Source organism: Ovis aries, chromosome 1, assembly GCF_016772045.2.
Source record: "Ovis aries strain OAR_USU_Benz2616 breed Rambouillet chromosome 1, ARS-UI_Ramb_v3.0, whole genome shotgun sequence".
NCBI lineage: Eukaryota > Metazoa > Chordata > Mammalia > Artiodactyla > Bovidae > Ovis > Ovis aries.
The window spans coordinates 98,059,023-98,075,850 of NC_056054.1; the positions used below are offsets into that span (position 1 = coordinate 98,059,023).

The following is a 16,828-nucleotide window of genomic DNA, read 5'->3' on the forward strand; positions in this document are numbered from 1 at the left end:
AATGTGGTGTTTAGCAACATTTTAAAAAGATCAAATAGAACAACCTAGACCCAGAGGAAGAATTTAGAAAGTAAGGATGTCAAATTTAACTTTCTTCTGAAGCCAACATGCTGCCCAGTAAAGAGAAGAAATTGAGATAACAACAGGATGCAGCAAAAGAATACTGAGATGGGACAGAAAATATTTTTTAAATTATTTATTGACTTAGTATTGTACTCTGATTTTTATCCTACAGTTTTTAGGACACAGACTAAACTGGAGAAGACCCAGAGAAGAAGTTCATGACAGTCTACGAGTGTGACATCCTTCACTTGTAGAAAAGCCTGAAGATCTATTAAAGAAAATATGAGGTGATATGGTTTTTCCAGTAGTCATGTATGCATGTGAGAGTTGGACTATAAAGAAAGCAAGTGTCAAAGAATTAGTACTTTTGAACTGAGGTGTTGAGAAGACTCTTGAGAGTCCCTTGGACTACAAGGAGATCCAACCAGTCCACCCTGAAGGAAATCAATCCTGAATATTCATTGGGAGGACTGATGCTGAGGCTGAAACTCCAATACTTTGGCCACCTGATGCAAAGAACTGACTCATTGAAAAAGACCCTGATGCTGGGGAAGATTGAAGGTGGGAGGAGAAGGGGACCTCAGAGGATGAGATGGTGAATGGCATCATCAACTTACTGGATGTGAATTTCCGTGAACTCCAGGTGTTGGTGATGGACAGGGAGGCCTGGTGTGCTGCAGTCCATGGAGTTGCAAAGAGTCGGACATGACTGAGCGACTGAAATGAACTGAAGTGAACTGAGGTGACATTATGATAGCCTGACATGAATTAAGACCTGCTGGCAAAGTATTTCTCCCATAAATATTGTTATACACAGAAGAATGAACAATGAGAACTCAGCTTAGATAGTGTTTGGAAGGAGATAGATCAGTGGTATCGGGACATGTGTAGTCAACATCAGAGTGGCTGCTGAGCGCTTGGGTGCTATCAGTGGTAATGTTCACAAACGATCATGGCGTAGGCACCTGGATGGTAGGGGCCCCCAAGATTCCATGAACCCCTCCCCCTACCAGTTCTGTTGTGGCAACTGCAGATGGTTACCTAGCACGCTGGGTCCCCCTCCTTCACTTCTCTCTGAGTCTGAGCCTCACACAGCACCTTTGGTTCTGAGCTCTGGCAACTTCAACTTCTTTTTGCGGTTGAGAACCCTCTAGTTGTTCCCAACAGTAAGTCAGGAATTCCAGTTTTTGTCATCCCTCAGTGCCCATTAAACCAATGTGATTTTGGTTGTCTTTAATCCCCCATATATTGGGTATCTCCTCCCCACCTCTGGCTTCTACCCCTTCTACCACATGTCACCATGGCAGTATGTCTTCCGTCTTTATCGGATCTGAGGGCAGAACGTACCCTCACGGAAATCAACCAGGAGCTTCAGTTGCAGCTGGCAAAGTACAAGCAGGACTTCAGAGACCTCACAGAGAAATTCCTCATATCCCAAGCTACTGCTTACTCCCTGGCCAACCAGCTACAGAAATACAGTAAGTCTTCGAGGTCATGGTCACCAAAGCAATGAACCATCACTGTCTTTCCTCTAAGAAACTGCAAGTCTCCAGGATTGGTCTCCTTTTCCCTTGGACATTTTGAATTCCATCCTGACCACAGTCCAGGAAAGGTAGTAGTGGCTCTTTTGCCTTCAGTGTCCTGGGGCTGGAAAAACTGAGGCACAAGGAGTGTGGCCTTTTCCAAGTTTGCAGTGATGTGCAGGGTGACATTAGAGTTAAAATTCCAGACAGTGATTCCTGGTGCAGGCACAGGAGTGCCTGTATCTCTCAGGAGCAAACTAAGCTGTGTTGACTGGAATCTTTTCTGTTCTATATCTGATCCTGCATGACTCCTGGCTGAACATCTGGGACTAATGAACTACTTCAGTTCAAGGCTCTCTGAGGTTCCATTGGCAAAGCCCTGTGCTAGTTACACTGGGGTAACATGTGGTTAGACACTGTAAGTAGGAGGGGATATGATTTAAAGGAGGTTAAGGATGAGTCTGCTTCTCATTGAAACCATGGATTCTGTGATGCCATCAAGACAGAGGCCTCCTGGTGAGAAGGAAGCTGTGTTTTCTGAGTGTGCAGGTTCTCCTTCCTGAGTCCAAGAAATCTATGTGACTCTGTGGCAAGACTGAAGGTGTTTCTGGTGAAATCAGACAATCTGCACTTTCCGCCCTCTCCCCACTTGACCTGGTGAAACTTTGGTGATACAGGTTGACCAGGAGTCTGGGGAAACCTGAGTCTGTGCTACAAGATGGGTGACCAACATGAGATTGATGGTAAGTGGGGGGAGATCACCAACCCCAGTAAAAACCCAGGCAGAGTGTGAGGAGCCCTTTGCACCCACAGTCAGCCTGGCGATTGGAATCATTTTTGCCTGTTCAGTAAGAGGGGCCTGGAGTAAGGAAAGAAGTCAAGACCAGGGTACATGCACAACAAGGGGACAAGAGGAATCTTGACAACTTGTGTCTGTTTCACTTTCCTACAGTCATTTTCAGCGAAGCAATGAGGGAGTCAAGGAAAAATGACGAACAAGTAAGAGGTCAAGCCTCCTATTTAAGAAAGTGAAATGATGAGCTTTGGGGGAAGGGCAAGCTAAGTATTAGTTACACTGCTCCTTATGATAGTAACAAAATTCTAGGAATGAAATTGTGAGGCTGGTGAAGAAGAAATGTCTCACCAGGACCCTGGTGTGGAGGTCACCTCAGCACAGTGCAAAGACGTGGACTCTGGGCCAGGCTTCCTGGGCTCACATTGCTGTTGGGAACCTTCCTGTGTCTCTGTTTCCTCCTGTGTCTGTGTGGTGCTGTAATAGTAACTATTGTTTGAGTTGTGGTGAATGCTGAGTAAATCTGACAAAGCCCTGACCATAGTGCCCGGCTTGGTGTAAATACACTTAGTTCCTAGTTCTACTGTGCCTCATAATACAGACTTTCTCAGTGTTTGGCATATCTCCTTTAGGTCCGTATGGTTTCATGTATTCTATTTCACACAAGTGTGTCCCGGCAAGTTTTATACCTTGAGACACTTGTTCATTACTGAAATCCCGGCAGAAGGGAACCAGCCGTCCTGCAGTCCTGGGGGCCTTCCCGACCACACAGGAATCGCCACCCCAGGCCGTGCTCAGTGTCTCACCTAAGAGGCTGCAGGTCCTAGTTCAGTGGCCCAGGATTCAGGGTCAGTCTCAGGGGATGTGAATTCTGACTTTGTCCAATGGCAGTTCATCCTATTCATGGTCTGTGCCTAGGAGCTTCTCTTTCCTCACCTCTACAATGGGGAGTAACCTCGGTCCAGATGCTGAAAATCTGATGTGGAAACCACTCCATTGAGACTGAAGAAGGAGTTACATCCACCACTGAGGTGGCCCGTCCTCCTTCTTGAAGGCAGTGACCACAGCAGCAAGGCCAGCTTTCCCTGAGGCCTGTCTCTCTTTCCTCAGAGTGTGAAGCATGTAAGGACATCGTTGAATCTGTGCTGGGGGAGAAGCTACTGTTTGAGGTGCGGAGGCCAGCAGAGAAGCCGGCAGAGAAGCAAACGCTTGATGAAAGGCTGAGGTAAGGAGGGCAGGGATGATCATGGCGAGCACAGGGCACAATATTATCAAATAGGTGGAGAACACCAGTTGGTGAAATATGGATTCCAGGTGTTATTCAGGAAGTAATTTACTTTGCTTTTAAATAAACTACTGGCTTGAATCTCATCATGAAATTCACTGCATTCAAGTGAACCAGTGGCACTTGGTTCATTCACAATGTTGTGCCATCAATACCTTATTTGCCTTTAACCCACAACCCCCTCCTGACTGACGACATCCTGGAATCCTTCTTGACCCTGTCATTCTTACGTTCTTTCCAATTCACACCCGCTGTGCTTGTCCACAGTCTATATCTGGCTGTGTGTCATTCACTGGACAGTGCTTTGTGTGGCCACATTAAAAATACAGAAAATGCTTTGTGTGTTTTTTAATGAAAATGGGCATGGCCGAGTGCGGAACCGAAGAGACATCCTCATGGTGCAGATTCAGGGAGACATTGACGCGTGCATGTGCACTCAGTCGTGTCTGACTCTTCATGACCCCATGGACTTAGCCCTCCAGGCTCCTCTGTCCATGAAGTTTCCAGGCAAGAATACTGGAATGGGTTGCCATTTCCTTCTCCAGGGAATGTTCCGGACTCAGGGATCAAACCTGCATCTCTTGTGTTTCCTGAACTGTCAGTCAGATTCTTTACCAACTGAGCCACCAGGGTCGACATTAGGTTATCTTTACAGAAGCATAAGATGAATGAAGTGTCACGAAATCTTACAGGAGTACTTTCTGATACAGAGGAAACCTTTGTTTGCCTTCTTTCTCTTTGACATAAGCAAGTCATCAGATACAGAGTAGGAAATGGCACCCCACTCCAGTATTCTTGCCAGGATAACCCGATGGGCAGAGGAGACTGGTGCACTATAGTCCATGGGGTCGCAAGAGTCAGACACAACTGAGTGACTGAGCCAGTCATCAGGTATGTGCCAGAATTCTGTTTTGAGGTCTCCTTGGGGATGTTCTCACAGAAATCCCTAACCGTCTTTCATTTAACTCTGCCTATTACAACTGCATCTTCTGTTCCACCTAGGACGTGTGACACCCTAATTCGAAGTCAGGCAAGAGAGCTGACCCAGTTACGGCAGACACTGCAGGATGGGAAAGATGACTCTGTCCTGCTCAAGCAGCACCTCAAGGACCTCCTCACCCACAATGACCAGGGCAGCCACCAGGGGCAGGGCTTCCGAGAGAGACTGTCTGAGGGATACCGACTGGCAGAGCGCATTGCCTGCAAGCTCAGCCCAGGTGAGGGGGCCACAGACCCTATAGCCCTGATCGTCTCCTAGGTCCCCAGTTGATAAGATGAACACCTCTACTAAGAATATTTATCAACTTTCCTGTTTCCTGTCCTATTTGGGGCTATGTAGGAGCAGGATTGTCTAAGAGGACAAAGGAGAAATGCACAGGGTGGAGGTCATCGGATCCCAACGGTTGGCTTCCTCCCTGATGGACCATGGCCACTGGGGCAGGAGGCAACATCCAGCCAGCATTAAGGCACAGAAAGGAGGAGGGGACAGGAGGCAGCTTGTTAGAGTGAATAGAGCCCTACACGAAGCTTGGAAGTTCCCAGGTTCCAGGCTGAGTGCTGTGATGACACTATGTGAGAATGGTTGCTTCTCCTTATGTTAGTAACTGTTCTCATCTGTAAAATGGACGAAATAATCTGTTGATGGTAGCTAGAGTGATGAAATTTTGGAAAATTTACAAATACACTGCAGAAAAAAGAAAGCCCTTCACTTTGTGGTGTTGGGTAAGGTACTTGACAGAGTTGAACTTGGCATTGGGAAAATGGTTTAAACTGGAGCACTCACTCTCCATAGAGAGACTTTCCCAGATAACATGCAAAAGCCACCTTGAAGAGCCAGGATGTTCCCAGATGGAGGCATGTGGGACGTGGTTGTTCTCCTTAAAGAAAGGAGGGCATCTTGTGACACCTGCGAAGGCTTATAGAGCCTGTGTCTTGGCAGAGTTTCTGGCAGGATGGATGATACATTTGAAGAAGTGGAGATGGAAGGTGGACAATGTGAGGTGATATAAAGAAGAAAAGACAACATTTAAATGTTTGCCCAATGTCAAGCAGAAGGTGTCCTGAGTATGATCTACCAGTTTAGAAACAGACTGCCTGTTGGATCAGAAATCCATGCTTGGGCAGTTGTTTAAAGACAATGCATTAAAACTTCCATACGGTACTAACTCATACATAGATATTTATGACTCTGTGACCATATGAGTCCCTGTGTTTGTAGTGGGTGAAGTGACTAGAAGCTGACTGGACATTTCTGACTTTGTTTGCAGAAATTTATGAAGATGAAGACGATGAACAAGCACAAGAAAAACTAACCCCCAGGTAACAATTAACTATCAGTTCAGTTCAGTCACTCAGTCATGTCCGACTCTTTGTGACCCCATGGACTGCAGCACGCCAGGCCTCCCTGTCCATCACCAACTCCCAGAGTTTACTCAAACACATGTCCATTGAGTCCGTGATGCCATCCAACCATCTCATCCTCCGTCGTCTCTTTCTCCTCCCTCCTTCAGTCTTTCACACCGTCAGGGTCTTTTCAAATGAGTCAGCTCTTCGCGTCAGGTGGGAAAGTATTGGAGTTTCAGCTTCAACATCAGTCCTTCCAATGACTATTCAGGACAGATTTCCTTTGGGATGGATTGATTGGATCTCTTGCACACCAAGGGACTCTCAAGAGTCTTCTCCAACACCACAGTTCAAAACCATCAATTCTTCAGTGCTCAGCTCTCTTTATAGTCCAACTCTCACATCCAGACTGGAAAAACCATAGCCTTGACTACAAGGAACTTTGTTGGCAAAGCAATGTCTCCGCTTTTCAATATGCTGTCTAGTTTGGTCATAACTTTTCTTCCAAGGAGTAAGTGTCTTTTAATTTCATGGCTGCAGTCACCATCTGCAGTGATTTTAGAGCCCCTCAAAATAAGTCTGCGACTGGTTCCACTGTCTCCCGATCTATTTGCCATGAAGTGATGGGACCAGATGCCATGGTGTTGGTTTTCTGAATGTTAATCTTTAGCCACCTTCTTCACTCTTCTCTTTCACTTTCATCAAGAGGCACTTCAGTTCTTCTTCACTTTCTGCCATTAGGGTGGTGTCATATGCAAATGTGAGGTTATTGATATGTCTCCTGGCAATCTTGATTCCAGCTTGTGCTTCATCCAGCCTAGCGTTTCTCATGATGTACTATGCATGTAAGTTAAAGAAGCAGGGTGACTATATACAGCCTTGACATACTCCTTTTCTTATTTGGAAACAGTCCATTCCATGTCCAGTTCTAACTATTACTTCCTGACCTGCACACAGATTTCACAAGAAGCAGGTCAGGTGGTCTGCTATTCCCATCTCTTTCAAATGTTTGTGGTGATGCACACAGTCAAAGAGTTTGGCATAGTCAATAAAGCATAAGTAGATATTTTTCAGATAGTTCATCTTTCAGTGTCTTATCTTTTTGCCTTTCATACTGTTCATGGGTTTCTCAAGGCAAGAATACTGAAGTGGTTTACCATTCCCTTCCCCAGTGGCCCACATTTTGTCAGAACTCTCCACCATGACCCTGCATGGCATGGCTCATAGTTTCATTGAGTGAGACAAGGCTGTGGACCATGTGATTAGATTGGGTAGTTTTCTGTGATTGTGGTTTTCAGTCTATCAGGAGCTGGTAATGTGTAGGGAAAGTATGTACAGGGTCACAAAAGTACAATAAGTAACTCAAGAGTCACATGCCAGAAGAAAATATAAGCACAACTGCAGATGGCATAATCTATACACTCAACCCACATGGAAATGTCCCTGTGTTTGGTTGTCTGTTGTCTCTGTGTTACTTGTATGTATGACCCAAGGCGAATGCAGCACCCTTAGGATTTCATATACACACAGAGAGCATCTGTTCTCTTCTAAAGGAAGTCCAAGTGAGATAAATATCTATTTGTACACAGTTGTTTTAGATCTTTGGAAGGAAGGTAACTAGCAATGGAATTAGTAAAGAAGCAACTAGAAAAATTAAACCCAGGGCAACTGTCAAATAAAAAATTTATAGTCTGTGACAATAGTAAGTGAAAGAGGCCTTGGAGGCCTTTCAATTCCTAAAGAGAAGGTAGAACATCTCAGAGAGTCTATAAAGCTTTAATATCTGTATTCACTTCACTGTGCATGCTCAGTGCTCAGTTGCTTCTGAATCTTTGTGACCCCATGGACTGGAGCATGCCAGGCTCCTCTGTCCATTGCATTTTCCCATCGAGAATACTGGATGGGGGTTGCCATTTCTTTCTCAAGGGATCTTCCTGGCCCAGGGTTCGATGTCACATCTCTGCATTGGCAGGCAGATTCTTTACCACTGAGCCACCAGGGAAGCCCTGATTCACTTGGCTACTTCATCTTAAATTCAACATGGCTTAGGACCCAGGAGAAGCACCTGGTGTGGAAGTTCATTTGTGCTTCCTGCTCCTGAAAGGACCATCCTGGGATGGTGGAGTGTCCTTCCTCATCAGAGGTTTGTGGCTGGTATGTAGGGTACCTGCTTGTCCCCCTCTCCCATCTCCAGACAGACACACTCCACTTCATAGATTAGAGGACAGTTCCTTCTCTCTTTAAGGGGCCTGCTCTTTTGCTCTCTGTGACCACTCCCCATGCCTCCTGTCAAAACCAGCCAGAATGGCTGGGGTCAGATCTTCTTCATTTAATTTTCTGTCATTCCTTTCCCATCTGACACAGCATGGAGCTGCAGGAGGTTGAAAAGAGGGAAGTGCCTGAAGAATCCAAGGATGAATGTGGTCTGATGCCTTCAATTCTCCAAGGAAGTTCTGACAGCCACCAGCCTTACAGTAATGACAAATTTAAATTTAATGATCTGGAAGTAGACCTTGGTCAGGATGGAGCCTGTGGTTGCTCTCATGCTAAAGAAGAGGAAATTCCAACCAATGTCTCAGGTAGCCCCCATATCATTTCTCCTCACAAGCTCTGTAGACCAAAGAAGGTCATCTCTGAGGACAGGTTCCATAGACACATCTCAGTTGAAAGCAGGAAAAAGTTCTATTATGGAACTCAGACATCAGGTGGGTCAGGGAGCTTGCATTCTTTTTTTTGCTCCGGGCTAGTCTCTGTCATCCTGAACCCAGTGTCAGGCATTTGACCCACATCACTTGCGACAACTCTCAGCTACCTCAGCTGGAAATCCCCAGGAGGTGTCTGTCAGAACTAGCTTGGAGCCAGTGTGTTGTTCCCTGCAATGATCTAATTTTTGTAAATGCTCCTGGCCTCTCCAGAAATGATGACAGACTTTCTTCTTTCTAAGGAGAGGTGGTTTCCATGTTTTGTTTTACTGCTCTCAGCCCCAGTCTCCCTTTTCTCGATGTTGGCAGGTCTTAGCTAAGATGTTATCTGACACCAAGACAGAGACAACTGAACCATTGCCTTGCTTGGATGTTTCCATGAAGCAAGGCTGGGCTCTGGCAGTTCCTCCAGCTTCACATGCCATGATTTCTGTGTAGTACCAAAGATTCTTTTTGATATGAGGGTTAATACAATTCACTGGGCTTCCCTGCTGGCTCAGATGGGAAAGCATCTGCCTGCAATGCAGGAGACCCAGGTTCAATCCCTGCCTCATGAAGATCCTCTGGAGAAGAGAATGGCACCCACTCTAGTATTCTTGTGTGGAGAATTCCATGGACAGAGGAGCCGGGTGGGCTGAGTCCATGCGGTCACAAAGAGAAGGACACTACTGAGCAGCTAACGCTTTCACAATTTCCCCATCACTCTAGTCTCAAGTATAAATTCCTCTAAACCATCAACAACCACATAATCTGATGGGACTAAGCAGTACTATAGAAATAATCTAGAAAATAACTCAGTTCATTTTCTAGCATCTCTGCTGAAAATACATTTTTAAGTGCTTATACAGACTCAGAACAAAGGATGTTGGGAGAGATACCAGATCAAGCAGCAAATTTCCTCGATGGGTCTGGACGCAGCCCAGTCTAATTCTCATAAGACTTAAGTATCCTAGAATATCTGGGCTAAAGAATTATGTTCTTACAATGAGAATATTAACGTCCTTGTAAAAGTGTTTACTGAGTAGATATGTCTGAGGTGTGACTTGCTTACTATGACCTGCTCTCTCTGAATTTCCTACCAGACAATGAAAATTATCACAAGCCAATGAGTGGACAAGAGCTCCCATTTCCCAGGTAATTAGAAGATCTGTGGGCTGTGAATGCCAGTGGTGACAGCAGGAGACCTCAGATCCAGAGACAAATGGAAAGTCCTCTGTGTGACTCCCTCATCTGTTCATTCAACTGCAATCATCTCTTTCACGGGGTGGTCTACTTAGGTTTCTCTAGTTTGTGTATTTCAATTTCTTAATGCTTCAGTTTAGGAATGTACAGTGAGTTGACCCAGGTGAAATCACTAAAGGTGGGCGTTCCCGTATTCACGTGTTTTCTCCTGAGTGGTTAAAGTAGGGTGAGATGCTTTGGCTGTTACACTGGTTTGGCATCAGCATGTTCGTAAATATTGGATTATGAGGGAAGAAAATAGAATGATATTCATATTAAACCAAAATATTGAAAAAATAGTTCTTGAAGGCAGAATATCTAGTCTATAACTCCTTTTTCTCCAACTCTGAAAAAAGGATTTTGAAGGTGTATTTGTGTTAATAAATATTTTAATTGAATGGATTAGAGTCCAAACTAAAACAAATCTCTAACTTGTTAAAAGCTGTGTTCACTTGGACACAGATATCCAGATCAACACAATGTGTGCAGGAAAGTTTGAGCCACTGTCCCAGTCCTCTGTGTGTGCTGAGGGTCAGGACGTTAGCATGCAGGGAAAATGGCATCTGCTCCTTCAACCACCGGTTGTATGCCCATTGCCCAGAGAACGTGCTGTCTCTCTCCAACCCCATGGCAGCCACCCTCCACGCCACATCAGGAGGAGTTCCTTCCCTCCTTAAGGGGGCTGCCGTTTTGCCTTTGTGACCACTCCCAATGCCTGTCATCAAAACCAGCCAGATAGCCTGGTCGAATCCTCTTAACCTTCTGTCGTCCCTTCTCCATCTGGCACAGCGTGAACTTGCAGGATGATGAAAAGAAGGTGGAGTTCCAGCAATCCCAGGAAGAATGTGTTTCAGTACCTTCAACTCTCCAGGAAGGTTCTGCCTGCAACCAGCCTTACCGTGATGGAAAATTTGCATTTGATGATGAGAATGTGGCATCTGCCGTGGATGGAGCCTGTGGCTGCTCTCACGCTGAAGAGGATGAAATTCCAACTGGTCTCCCAGGTAGTCTTCAATGTATCTGCTAGTCTACTCTGGGAGAATTATTCCCTTTGATAGACCCTGGGCTTACATACTGAAGCCTGATTTGAACCAGACTCTATAACTGCATTTAAAATAAGACATTCTATGAACGAACTTTCCAAAGTTTCCTGTTATAGTGGTCCCTGTGGTAAACCACGCTACCCAAGGCAGTCATGCGGAAGTACGTGTACCTCAGCAGTTGTGGCACAGGAGGTACCTCTCAGGCTTCCTAATTTTTAATGAACCTCTTATCTCAGGTGAAATGCTTTAATTTTCATTTCTGGGTAATGTCCCTGAGTTCCTACACCTGTCCAAGGCTGTTGGCAGTCTTGTTTATACCTTTGGAGATGTCACTACTTTGGTTCACTTCTACCAACCCATAGTCTCTCTCTTTTCCTTTGACTCATCTTGTTTGAGGTCTTCTGAAACCAGAAGGTAAGCCACACTGTCATTCTTTGGGATGTTTCTCTGAGGTAAGGCAGGGCCCTGGAACTTCCCAACCTGATAAATGGCCACTGTTTGCAGCTTTGAGATTCATTTGACATGATGGTGTGTGGATTCCACTCCCATATATCTCAGCGTGTAATCACTTATCCCATTAATAAATAACATTGCAGATGAAAAAAGCCTGAGTATTATAGCAGGCTGAGGTTGTAGCTAAGTTGTTCCCCAGGAACTAAGGGGAAAAGGATGTATTTCGCCGTTTGTACAGACTTTGGACCACGATACTCTGCCAATGACATATGATATGAAGGTAATTTGTACAATGGCTGAAGAAGGAAACCCAGTGCCTTCTTATGAGGCTCTTTCTAGGGCCTCCTGTATTATTTCTGTCTCAATGGTCTGTTACCACATGGTGAAGACAGGCACAGGATTGGGCGTTTTTGAAAGGCATTTGCCTGATATAACTCTTCTGTTAATTTATTTGCAGAAAACCAGAATGATCACGATGACATGAAACGACCAGAGGTGGTTGCCCCGAGGTAATTTTGAATATCTGTGGGCTCCTATGCAGTGATGACATCTGCAGACCTCTGATCCAGGGAAAAACTCAACGGGCTGAATATATTGTGTCGTCCGTTTTGCCCACCACTATTATCCTATTTCATACTGTTCTCTGCTTTCACTGTGGTACTTCTATTGTTTCCCATTTCTTATTTACTTGTCAAGTTTAAATCCCAAGTCAGCTGACCAGGTGAACTATGAGTGGTTTTTTTGCACTCAATTCTTATATCAGGTGGGGTTTACAGGGTGAGATGCATATCTGCTTCTGTTTGGTGTTAGGGTGCTGGCATGCGTGTCATAGTGATGTCAGTGCAATGCAAATGGACGTGTGAAAGCCAGGGTTCTGTGTCCCTGTGTGTGAGGCGCGGCTGTACCATCAGAGGGAATTCAGGCTGTTCATCAGCCTGTTATTTGGCCAGAGCACTGAGCACCTGCTGCTCTTTCTCTCTTCTGCCCTGTCAAACTGCTGTGTCCCCCGCACAAAACAGTTTTCTCTCTCTAATGGATCAGACCCTTGGCGCGCTTCACTGCTCAAACATTCCATCTAAACCAGATAGGACTGTAAAGTTTCTCATCAGCCTTGCCTTAGTCCTTTGCCCTCCCTCCCCCACCAGGTTCAGCAGACAGCTGCCACAGATGAGAGAGAATGGTGTCCCACGGGACTCTCCGGATGAACAGGATCTGACTTACTCGGTTCTTCCTGGCCTGTCAGACTCCTTCTGGCCTTATAGGAGCAATGCCATCTTCTCCCTTGAGGACGTGGATGTCTCTTATGCCCGGGATGTAACCAGTGAGTATTTTCTTGTGATAGACCTCCATCTGGATGCCCACAGAGACTCTGTATGCTCTGTACTCCTCGCCTCTGGATTGCTGTGATTTGTCATCCCTGTTGGGAGCTCTGTAGACAGTGATTTGAATCAGACTCTGTGGTAGAGTTTTTTGTTTGTTTGTTTGTTGGTAGGTATTTTTGTTTTTTTTTTATGAATAAAATAGCCAGATTTATTTGAAGAAAAATAATAACACACTGACTCACTTGTATGTGTGCAGGTATCCAGAGATAACTGTATTTTTCCTGATTCCTATGCAATGTCTCCTCTTGCCCACAATGCTCCCATTTTCATACCCAAAATGTCCCTTGAGTTTCTGTGCCTTTCCAGAGGTGCTCACAGCAGTAATTATATGTTGCTTCTCTTGTGACACTGCTGTCATCCCCAGGGTTTGTTCCCTCCGAATTGCTTGTCTTAGCAAGCCAATCATCTGGACCCCAGGATGTAAAGAGCCCTCCCATGACTTTGCTTGTATGTTTCCATGAAGCAAGGCTGGGCTCTGGCGGTTCCGCTAGCTTCACATGCCATGGTTTCTGTGTAGCACCAAAGATTCTTTTTGATTTGAGGGTTAATACAATTCACTGGGCTTCCCTGCTGGCTCACATGGGAAAGAATCTGCCTGCAATGCAGGAGACCCAGGTTCAATCCCTGCCTCATGAAGATCCTCTGGAGAAGAGAATGGCACCCACTCTAGTATTCTTGTGTAGAGAATTCCATGGACAGAGGAGCCTGGTGGGCTGTAGTCCATGCGGGCACAAAGAGACGGACACTATTCAGTGCATAGTTCATTCAGTTCAGTTCAGTTCAGTTGCTCAGTCGTGTCCGACTATTTGCAACCCCATGAATCGCAGCACGCCAGGCCTCCCTGTGCATCACCAACTCCCGGAGTTCACTCAGACTCACGTCCATCCAGTCAGTGATTCCATCTAGCCATCTCATCCTCGGTCGTCCCCTTCTTCTCCTTCCCCCAATCCCTCCCAGCATCAAAGTCTTTTCTAATGAGTCAACTCTTCGCATGAGGTGGCCTAAGCAATGAGTTTCAGCTTTAGCATCAATCCTTCCAAAGAAATCCCAGGGTTGATGTCCTTCAGAATGGACTGTTTGGATCTCCTTGCAGTCCAAGGGACTCTCAAGAGTCTTCTCCAACACCACAGTTCAAACGCATCAATTCTTCGGTGCTCAACATGTCACAATGCCGCCATCACTCTAGTCTCAAGTATAAATTCCTCTAAACCATCAACAACCACATAATCTGATGGGACTAAGCAGTACTATAGAAATAATCTAGGAAATAGATCATTTTCTAGCAACTCTGTGGAAAATACATTTTTAAGTGGGTATATAGACTCAGAACGAAGGATGTTGAGAGAGATACCAGATCAAGCAGCAAATTTCCTCGATGGGTCTGGACGCAGTCCAGTCTAATCTCATAAGACTCAAGTGTCCTAGAATATCTCTGCTAAAGAATTATGTTCTTACAATGAGAATATTAACGTCCTTGTTGTATATGTGTTTACTGAGTAGATATGTCTGAGGTGTGACTTGCTTACTATGACCTGCTCTTTCTGAATTTCCTACCAGACAATGAAAATTTTCACAAGCCAATGAGTGGACAAGAGCTCCCATTTCCCAGGTAATTAGAAGATCTGTGGGCTGTGAATGCCAGTGGTGACAGCAGGAGACCTCAGATCCAGAGACAAATAGAAACTCCTCTGTGTGACTCTCTCATCTGTTCATTCAACTGCAATCATCCCTTTCACAGGGTGGTCTACTTATATTTCTCAAGTTTGTGCATTTCAATTTTTTAATCCTTCAAGTTTAGCAATGTACAGTGAGTTGACCCAGGTGAAATAACTAAACGTGGGAGGTCCCATACTCACCTGTTTTCTGCTGAGTGGTTAAAGTAGGGTGAGATGCTTTGGCTGTTACACTGGTTTGGCATCAGCATGTTTGTAAATATCGGATTTCAAGGGAAGAAAATAGATTGATATTCATATTAAACCAAAATATTGAAAAAATAGTTCTTGAAGGCAGAATATCTAGTCTATAACTCCTTTTTCTCCAACTCTGAAAAACGGATTTTGAAGGTGTATTTGTGCAAATAAAAATGTTAATTGAATGGAATAGAGTCCAAACTAAATCAAATCTCTAACTTGTTAAAAGCTGTGTTCATTGCACACAGATATCCAGATCAACACAATGTGTGCAGGAAAGTTTGAGCCACTGTCCCAGTCCTCTGTGTGTGCTGAGAGTCAGGACGTTAGCATGCAGGGAGAATTCCGTCTCCTCCTTCAACCACCGGTTGTATTCCCATTGCCCAGAGAACGTGCTGTCTCTCTCCAACCCCATGGCAGCCACCCTCCACTCCCCATGAGGAGGACTTCCTTCCCTCCTTAAGGGGGCTGCCCTTTTGCCTTTTGTGACCACTCCCAATGCCTGTCATCAAAACCAGCCAGATAGCGTGGGGTCGAATCCTCTTAACCTTCTGTCGTCCCTTCTCCATCTGGCACAGCGTGAACTTGCAGGATGATGAAAAGAAGGTGGTGTTCCAGCAATCCCAGGAAGAATGTGTTTCAGTACCTTCAACTCTCCAAGAAGGTTCTGCCTGCAACCAGCCTTACCGTGATGGAAAATTTGCATTTGATGATGAGAATGTGGCATCTGCCGTGGATGGAGCCTGTGGCTGCTCTCACGCTGAAGAGGATGAAATTCCAACTGGTCTCCCAGGTAGTCTTCAATGTATCTGCTAGTCTACTCTGGGAGAATTATTCCCTTTGATAGACCCTGGGCTTACATACTGAAGCCTGACTTGAACCAGACTCTATAACTGCGTTTAAAATAAGACATTCTATGAATGAACTTTCCAAAGTTTCCTGTTATAGTGGTCCCTGCGGTAAACCACGCTACCCAAGGTGGTCATGCAGAAGTACGTGTACCTTAGCAGTTGTGGCACAGGATGTACCCCTCAGGCTTCAAAATTTTGAATGAACCTCTTATCGCACGTGAAATGCTTTAATTTTCATTTCTGGGTAATGTCCCTGAGTTCCTACACCTGTCCAAGGCTGTTGGCAATCTTGTTTATACCTTTGGAGATGTCACTACTTTGGTTCACTTCTACCAACCCATAGTCTCTCTCTTTTCCTTTGACTCATCTTGTTCGAAGTCTTCTGAAACCAGAAGGTAAGCCACACTGTCATCCTTTGGGATGTTTCTCTGAGGTAAGGCAGGGCCCTGGAACTTCCCAACCTGATAAATGGCCACTGTTTGCAGCTTTGAGATTCATTTGACTTGATGGTGTGTGGATTCCACTCCCATATATCTCAGCGTGTAATCACTTATCCCATTAATAAACAACATTTCAGATGAAAAAAGCCTGAGTATTATAGCACGCTGAGGTTGTAGCTAAGTTGTTCCCCAGGAACTGAGGGGAAAAGGATGTATTTAGCTGTTTGCACACACTCAGAACCAGGATGCTCTGCCAATGACATATCATATCAAGGTAATTTGTACAATGGCTCAGGAAGGAAACCCAGTGCCTTCTTATGAGGCTCTTTCTAGGGCCTCCTGTATTATTTCTGTCTCAATGGTCTGTTACCACATGGTGAAGACAGGCACAGGATTGGGCGTTTTTGAAAGGCATTTGCCTGATATAACTCTTCTGTTAATTTATTTGCAGAAAACCAGAATGATCACGATGACATGAAAGGACCAGAGGTGCTTGCCCCGAGGTAATTTTGAGTATTTGTGGGCTCCTATGCAGTGATGACATCTGCAGACCTCTGATCCAGGGAAAAACTGAATGGCTGAATATATTGTGTCGTCCGTTTTGCCCACCACTATTATCCTATTTCATACTGTTCTCTGCTTTCACTGTGGTACTTCTATTGTTTCCCATTTCTTATTTACTTGTCAAGTTTAAGTCCCAAGTCAGTTGACCAGGTGAACTAAGAGTGATGTTTTTACACTCAATTCTTATATCAGGTGGGGTTTACAGGGTGAGATGCATATCTGCTTCTGTTTGGTGTTAGGGTGCTGGCATGCGTG

At 45.1% G+C, this 16,828-nt stretch overlaps 1 protein-coding gene across 1 annotated transcript in view; it reads left to right on the forward strand.

Annotated features, from left to right (window-relative positions):
- LOC101112943 (neuroblastoma breakpoint family member 6-like) overlaps positions 1 to 16,828 on the forward strand; it is a 45,615-nt gene that overhangs the window by 15,899 nt on the left and 12,888 nt on the right. The window contains exons 3-13 of the mRNA XM_042253300.1: positions 3,490 to 3,604; positions 4,667 to 4,881; positions 5,932 to 5,983; positions 8,372 to 8,586; positions 9,792 to 9,843; positions 10,720 to 10,934; positions 11,884 to 11,935; positions 12,572 to 12,747; positions 14,366 to 14,417; positions 15,297 to 15,511; positions 16,461 to 16,512. Coding sequence (XP_042109234.1) covers positions 3,490 to 3,604; positions 4,667 to 4,881; positions 5,932 to 5,983; positions 8,372 to 8,586; positions 9,792 to 9,843; positions 10,720 to 10,934; positions 11,884 to 11,935; positions 12,572 to 12,747; positions 14,366 to 14,417; positions 15,297 to 15,511; positions 16,461 to 16,512 — 1,411 coding nt within the window. The remainder of the gene's footprint in view (positions 1 to 3,489; positions 3,605 to 4,666; positions 4,882 to 5,931; positions 5,984 to 8,371; positions 8,587 to 9,791; positions 9,844 to 10,719; positions 10,935 to 11,883; positions 11,936 to 12,571; positions 12,748 to 14,365; positions 14,418 to 15,296; positions 15,512 to 16,460; positions 16,513 to 16,828) is intronic.